The following is a 7,968-nucleotide window of genomic DNA, read 5'->3' as shown; positions in this document are numbered from 1 at the left end:
AAACTCCGACACCGAAGCTGGTTCAATATAACGCGGCCGTTGCGTAAGAACCTTTATCTTTTTCCTTTTCGGTTCTGGCTCGCTAGGAGCAGCTGCAGCTTCTTCTTTTGCAGAGATTGTGTTTTTTCTCTTCTGCCTTCGAATGGGATAGCAGTAATCAGGGTAGACAAACCCAATGGCATCAAATACCCGATTCAGTCTCTTCTTTTTTCGGCCTCCGAAGGCTGCTGACATTGCATTATCTTCAGCCTTCGAGTAGGTCCCGAGTAGCTCATCACTTAAATTGTCAATGCTTTTCAACCACTCATCATCTGGCTCAATAAATTTATCTCCAAATTTGAAGGTGTACTTCAGTCTCACAAGCTCACCTTCGTCGGCCTCTTTTATGGTTTCTTGTGGCATTTCCCATTTCTCAGCAAGCGGCCACACCCTGAAGGCGATATGTTCTTGTACTAAGTCCCTTGTTCCTATAAAAGAGCAGACAACGCCGAAGGCTCTTTGGCACTCTTCGGCGGCTTCGTTCATTTCAACCTTCGGCCTCCGAAGGCCGAAGCTTTGCCAAATAGGACGCATAATTATACCTTTGATGTCTTCTCGTGCTGATAAGTCATTCTTCACATAAAACCATTCTGTCATCCAATCCCCGGGCCATCTCTTCCGAAAGGTTGGTACGGGACAGCTTGCCCCGGACCGAGAAACGAAGCTGTAGCAGCCAAAGTTGTTATGGTACTGTTCTTTGCCCCAAGGCTTTGTTTCATATAATAATTCATGAACATTACAAAAGCTTCTTGCGTCAGGCTTCAGACCTTGACTCCTCGCGGCCCACACGAAGATATTTAGCCTTATAATTGCCTCGGGAGTAAGTTGATGAAGATAGACTTCGAAGATTTTCAACACCTCCACGACGAAGCTGCTCAAGGGGAATCGCAATCCAGCTTTCAAAAAGCTTCGGTACACCACAACTTCATTTTCTTCAGGGTGTGGACAAGTTTTTTCCCCTTCGTCCGCCCTCGCAATGGACAGATCCCGGAAATACCTTCCTCTCATATTAACAAGATGATTCTCTTTGATAGTTGATTTACCATAAACTGAATGGCTTGGTCGCCAGGGGCGATCTTCGGAGTCTTCGCCACCGCTGTCCATATCATAACTTTCACTGTCACCAGTATCTTCAGACAGCCCCTCCAGAATTTCCTTGGTAATCTTTTCTGTGTTGGACTTCGACATCGCTATAAGAAACCCTAGGTTTTTCTCTTCATCAAGACTCAGCTTCATCTCAGCAGCAGCCTTCTTAGCAGCTTCAGACATCTTCGGAAGCGCTAAAAAACTGTTTCTAAAAGCCGAAGCTTCAAAGCTAAAAACTTAGCAGATCACAGTGCACAAGAGCTAAAAAATGAGTGAGCAGGAGTGGTTGGCCAGAAAGCGTGCAAAATAAGTTTGCGGTATGGCCGTATTTATACGCTTGATGCGTTGAAAGTTGAAAGACCCCACTTGTCATTGAATGTTGCTATTCTAGCAAAGGGAAGGTGTTTTTTCGGACCTTCGGCATAAAGCCTTCGTTCATATCGCAATCTGAATTTATTATTTCAAACAAATTAATATTGCGAGGGGCTACTGTTGGGGGCCTTCGGCTTCCGAAGGTCCTCAAAAACATGATTTAACAATGTTTCTGGAGTATAATGTGTGAACAGGTATCTTCGGACTTGAATCAGAAAGGGAGAAGCTCAAAAGATACGAAGGTTGACACAGTGCCGAAGCTGTGAAGCAGGAAAGCTTCGGCATGTTCGCAGAAAGGGGAACCGACTTAAAGATGAAAAGGCCATTTAGACCTCGATAGAATGCTATAGAATTATCACCAAATGTAAGGGGCATGTATGTAATTTTGTATGGGTTGTACCCCGTGCCTATAAATAGGTGAACAGTACCCCCGTACTGTTCACGCTGACTTGGCATTTGCTTTTGCGTCACACTTGTATTTTCATCTCCTTCCAAACCGAAGGTACATTTATAATTCAATATTGTTTCTATTTCTTTATGATGAGTTAATAAAGTTAAATGAATAATGTTATATGATTATTCACGCTATCTTTTATGTTTCATATGCTTCGTCTTTTACTAATGTACATTGTAGTGATGAAGATTAATCCTTCATGACCTTCGTCCGGAGATCGTTATATCCTAAGGGAAATAATGCTTCGAAGGACGAAGGATCTTAATGTTTAACATTTTCTGTGTTGCCTTGTTCTTAACTCATAGCATTTGAGAACAAGTCCCCAACAAATACATCAACCATGGTGGCTTAGTGGAGTGTGCCAAGTTTTAAATATTATCATTTTGTGCCCTATAATTTATTTAGACTATTTTTGGTGCATAAAATATAAATATATGCATTTATATATGAAAATAGGAAAAGAAAAATGGAGAAAAGGAAAAAGGAAAAGGGTTCTCGGTTAGCTGGGCCCCGGGGGGAAATTCGGCACAGTCAAAGGCGTGTGCGCCCGCGGGCGATCGGCCCAGCTAGGCCCGCTACGGGGCACGGCGCGAGGGGGTGACGCCGTGGGCACGGGCCCACACACCAGCGAGGGGAGGAGGTAACAGTGTTAGGGGGGAGGAGGGCGGTTCGCCCGCGGCGGTGAGAACCGGTCGCCGGTGAACCTGACGGCGGTTCCTCACCGGTGGTCCGGTTCTGGATCGACGGGATGGTGGCATAGCACGGGCGGAGGTAGGGTATCACAGAGGTGGGGTCAATTTGGCCGGTGGGGGCTTGGAACAGCCAGTCTGCGGTGAGGTGGCGAGTGCCCGCGGCGGTGAGGTCACCGGTGGGGCTACCGGGCATAATAGGCGAAGGAGAAGCGCGTGTTATGCTTGTGACGCAGTGGCAGAGCTTAAGAGCTATAACAATTTGACTATAAGCCACTAGAGAGGGGAGATGGGAGCTCACCGGAGCAGAGGAAGGGCGCAGTGTCGTGGCTTGATTGAGCTCGGAGGAGGGGTGTGGGGAGGCCGAGGCCGGTGTGGGGAGTTGGGGAAGCTTGGGGCGGTCCTTTTATAGGCGACTGGGAGGGGGAAGGAGAGGTGGCAAGCACCGGTGATGCTTGCCGTGGCGGCGATGATGGCACACAGTGGCGACGGGACGGCTCGGGCAGACGGTGGTGATGGGATGGCTCGGGGCAGGCGCAAGGGGATAGGGACACAAGGCGCCAAACCTTGCTGGTGGGTGAGTAATGGCGAGGAGACAGGGCAGACGGTGGCCGGCGACGATCGCGTCGATGGCCAATCACGGGCAAGATGGGAAGGGGCTGACGAGCGGGGCCGGGCTGTCAGAAAGAGAGAGCGGGTGCGAGGAGAAGGGGCGGGCGTGGCTGATGGGTGGGGCCGGGCTATCAGGGAAGAGCGCGGCTGTCGCAGAACCTCCCAAGTTATCAGACCCACATGCACCTGTCCTTGTCTCAAAGACCTCAGACAGCTATGCGTGTGCACCAAACAACTTAACAGGATCTGTCCGAGTGCCCCGAGGACCCCGGATAAACGACTTACCGCCAAGATCGCAGGATTAAGTAAACACAAATCACACACCAACATTTGCAGCGGAAATTCTTTATTACAAAATCGTTACAAGTTACAACATTTACAAGTTATAACAAGACTACAATATATATATCATCGGAGTTGATTACAAAAGAAATTGATTCAAAAAGATTACAATTTAAATGTATAAAACATTTATAAGTTTTAAAATACATGCTAGCTTAAGTGACAGTCCTCAATAAAGAAGCTAAAGATGAGATATACTTATATAAGAAGGCCGAGCCCACCGGCACTTAGCACCATCCACAACAGAACAAAATTACAACCTGAAAAACAACAGGGAATAAAACCCTGAGTACGCAATTACTCAGCAAGACTTACCCGACTAAAGAAAAGACTCTCAAGGGTATGCTGGTTTAAAAAGGATTCAAGGTAAGGCTCATCAAGTTTCAAAGACTCATTTTTGCAGAAAAGCTTACTAGTAGTGGATCCTTATGCCAAAACTTTTACTTCACAAATTAAGTACTTTTCCTGAATCTAGATTTGCCTAATCTAGAGCATTCACTTGTCCTATACTAGCTTCATTTTAGCAGCTTTAGTTTCACTTGTTATCTACGATGCAGGGCAGTGATCCAGTCTTCATATCCGAGAAGTAACGGCGATCCGAATCGATTAATACTCAGCTGAGGATCTCCAACCACACGACATATGTAGCACTTAACCCTTGCATATGTCAACTTGCCACCGGGTTTCTCAAGACCAGAACGGGTTCACGCGACCCGAGAGCACAGCACTCCCCCGTCCAGCCGTTGGCCTGATTGGTACACGTTACTCTCGCCATGGTGCCCGCCATGTTTCCGAGAGTACAGCACCCCACCTTCCAGCCATTGGCCTGGTTGGTACACGTTACTCTCGCCATGGTGCCCGCCATGTTTCCGAGAGTACAGCACCCCACCTTCCAGTTTCTTGCCACGGAGGGTACAAGCTACTCTCGCCATCTCTCCACTCCCAGTGCGTGCGAGCTGTTCTGGTATTGGTCCGACCGAGGCTAAGCTTACCCATGACGAGGCATGTGGCCAGTTAAAGGGTCCTAGATCAGCAAGCCTACTTTCGGTGCGGTCCTTAATCGACACAGACGGGCGACCTTTCCTGCTCAACGTCTGGTCTCATATTAAAATAATTCTGAAAACCTGGTACCTGTCAGAGGTACCCTACTGAAATGATGAAGTCATCAAGGCCTTTGATACCTTCATCATTCCAGCCCCTTTTTCCTTGTAAAAACATGATTCATACATCAAAATATTTTGTTCCTTGTCTATAAGCAGGCTAAGCATATCTAGCTTTTCAAATCAGGTATCAAGGATGATAATCAATAATTCAAGGAAGTTATGCAGCAAAGGTTTAACCATTCAACTCCTACCACCTAATGCAGCATATAAGTGATAAAATATTTTTAAAACAGCAAGAAGGTGGCAAATGCACCGGGGCTTGCCTGGGATAAACACTATGTTAGTGTTGTTAGATGAATGCCACTTGATGATCAACTTTCGTTTTGACATCCGCTTAGTCCATCCATCTTCAGGCTCATTGGCCGACATCGTCTTGTGGGTTGTTTTGATCCACACCCTTCGCTTAGCACGATTTTCAGCTAGCGTACCTAATTAGATGTACAATGCACATGTATGAACATAATAACTAGTACAATATTATATGAAGTTACATGGTATAGGATTAAATATTGTCTAGCAAAGCATTACAAGCAAGCATAAGTAATCACTAGTTACATTTAACTCTACAACAATCAGGACCTTCTAGTTAATTGGACCTAACTCAAACCATAGTAACTATACATAAGCACCATATTATTCTTAGTTAGAGCAAACACTAAATTCTGATATTTAATCAAACAATATGTTTTGTATACGGCGAACACGACCAAACTACAAACCCTTGCCACCAAACATCATATATATATATATCAAAGAAACTGGACACCACCAAAGCATTTACTCCCTTTTCAAAACGCTAAAGTCTAGAGCAAGCATTGAGAAAGAAAAGAACAACCATATGCAACTATAAGACTTTATTAATTAAGACAAGAACTAACAAAATCTAGGTATCCACACAAAAGAAAACTCCAAATAGTCATTTAAATACTTGCTGAATTTGGACAGCAGAACAACAGCAAGTTGTTTTATTCATAACTTACACAATATTCATCCAAAAATAGTAAACTAAGACTTTTTGGAAAGCTTATAAAGTCCTCTAAAATTTTGGTATTATCATCACAATGAGATTCGACATTTAGAAATGTCAAACAGTACTAGACACAATTTCTGTCCAGATTTGGACAGAATTCGACTACTTACTTCATTAATTCATAACTAGAGTTTCAGACATTCAAATCAGGTGATTCTAGACTTTTTAGAAAGCTAGTAGAATTATCTACAATTCATTTATAATCATCTCAAAGTGATTCAATGTGTATCAAAGTCAATTAATTCAACCACACATTGCTGTCCAGATTTTTGACAGATTCAGACTGTATAGTTTAAACAGCTGTAACTGGGTCTCTAGACCACCAAAACGGGTGCTCCAAAATTTGTTGGAAAGCTTAAGCAAAATACTACAATTCTCCTATAATTACTAAGAGCTGATTCTCAGTTTAACTTGGGCAAACAAGGTCATTTTCGAAATCTGTACAAAATCTGGACACATTCTGAAACTGGACTTGGAAAATTCATAACTCCTAAACTATTATACCTATGTCTGTCAAATTTTAATACAAGCGAGATAATGAAGTTATCTCCAACTTTTATGTATGACATTTCTACAGAAAATATAGTTTGGTTCATTAATCAATCAGCACGGCAAAAACAGTACATGCAGTCCAAAATATCAACTATCTTGTTTTAATTCATACTTAGCTCCTACACATTATTTGATTCGTTCTCTAAATCATCTTATTAGATTAACTTTGCTTGACGCCTAAATAAACATCATATAACATAGAACTCTACAGTACACCTTGAACACCTAAGAACTTAAAGTACTCGCATATATACCTCCTCGAATTATTCTCCGACTTCAACCGAAATCGAAGCATCGACACTACTTGCTTTCAAATAAATTTTTGGGACAGCGATGACACTCGTACGGAGCCTTTAATCGATTAAAAAAACATTTAACCACTCGCCACGTACAACAGGTGAGGGTTGTTAAAGTGAAGCATTGATTCACCATACCATAACATTAACATGATAGCACAAACAAATACTATCAACTATCCCATTTAATATACTAAACTTATCCCCATTTATACACATACATTTTCACACACATATTCACGCCATCGATCACACCTAATTAGAGCAAACTAGAATCATATAAAGCGAACAACCTGGTGAAATCAGTTCGGATCGCACATGCATGTCTACCACGGTTACGGCTCTTCGTCGAGGAGCGATGAGCGAAGCGTGACATCGACGGAGGGCTGCGATTAACGACGCTCACACAGTTTAGACATTTTATCAAGCATTTTGAGCACAAAAACAGTAGAGGTGGCGAGGCCTCACCAAGGGTGTTGCGACGTCGTGGGTTGGGACTGCACAGATCGGATCGACGCATACGACGTGGATGGGATCCGGGTTGCTGTTGTTCACGTATAGAGGAGATCGAGTGGCGCTGCTGCAGGGTTGCTGGCGTATCGGCGAGGAGGAGCTCGTGCTGTCCAATGGGGAAGATGGAGTAGAGGCAGGGGCGTCGGCCTGCTGTGCCATGGGGAGGAGGTCGCCGGAGGTCGACCGGCCCTGAACCAGGGGCACCGAATGGAGGAGCAGGGAGCCGGCCACCATGGTTGGGGAAAAAGACACCGTGGAGGAAGTCTGTCGCAGGGGAGAGAGCCAAGGGCTGCTCACGCCCAGAGGCCGACGGCCATGGATCCAGAGCTCCCTGCGGCCACCATGGGAGATGAGCAGGGGACTAGAGGGATTCACTGGGAGGAGCTCATGGCCGGAGTGGAGGGGGCGCGGAACGGCGTTGGGGCAGCAAACGGCACCCACAGCGAGCATCGGGGGGGATCAGAGCAGGGAGGGTGTCCATGGATTGAGAGGTGAGAGGGAAAATGTGTGAGGAGGAGGTGACGTGAAGAAGCAAGGCTCGTGGTGAGCGGCGTGAACGACGACTGGAGATAAGGCTGAAGTAGGGGGCGGCGTGGAGAAGATAAGGAGAAAAGGAAAAATCAGATTTTTGCTCTTTTCTCTAATTCTTGTTACAAAAGACTACACAGATAATTTAGTTCTTCGATTAAGTCTGCGCGTGATGTAAACCGGACGAAACAAAAGATACTCGTCAAACTAGTACAGACTGCGCTTGATTTAATTTAGAGCAGATAATTTTATCTGCAGTCTGAACAGGAAACAGATTAATTACGAGTACTCA

General features: G+C 44.9%; 1 protein-coding gene across 3 annotated transcripts; it reads right to left on the bottom strand.

Annotated features, from left to right (window-relative positions):
* Positions 1 to 3,638: 3,638 nt before the first annotated feature.
* Positions 3,639 to 7,726, bottom strand: LOC100502279 (uncharacterized). Of its 3 annotated transcripts, XR_004849250.1 has the most exons (4): positions 7,104 to 7,726; positions 6,929 to 7,021; positions 5,021 to 5,185; positions 3,639 to 3,854 (listed from the first exon to the last, which is right to left on the bottom strand). XR_004849250.1 is itself a non-coding variant. In NM_001196756.1 (3 exons), exons 1-2 carry the CDS (start codon positions 7,596 to 7,598, stop codon positions 6,971 to 6,973), a joined length of 546 nt encoding a protein of 181 aa, NP_001183685.1. In that variant the 5' UTR covers positions 7,599 to 7,701; the 3' UTR covers positions 4,345 to 5,185; positions 6,929 to 6,970. The 3 variants fall into 3 exon arrangements, 2 of the variants coding, with proteins under 2 accessions (NP_001183685.1, XP_008644231.1); NM_001196756.1 differs by lacking the exon at positions 3,639 to 3,854 and having other exon boundaries at positions 4,345 to 5,185; positions 7,104 to 7,701; XM_008646009.2 differs by lacking the exons at positions 3,639 to 3,854; positions 5,021 to 5,185 and having other exon boundaries at positions 6,674 to 7,021.
* Positions 7,727 to 7,968: the final 242 nt, after the last annotated feature.

Source organism: Zea mays, chromosome 5 (assembly GCF_902167145.1).
Source record: "Zea mays cultivar B73 chromosome 5, Zm-B73-REFERENCE-NAM-5.0, whole genome shotgun sequence".
NCBI classification, from domain to species: domain Eukaryota; kingdom Viridiplantae; phylum Streptophyta; class Magnoliopsida; order Poales; family Poaceae; genus Zea; species Zea mays.
Note: the sequence above shows the minus strand (reverse complement) of the source record. Positions and strands in the feature narration are given on the sequence as shown.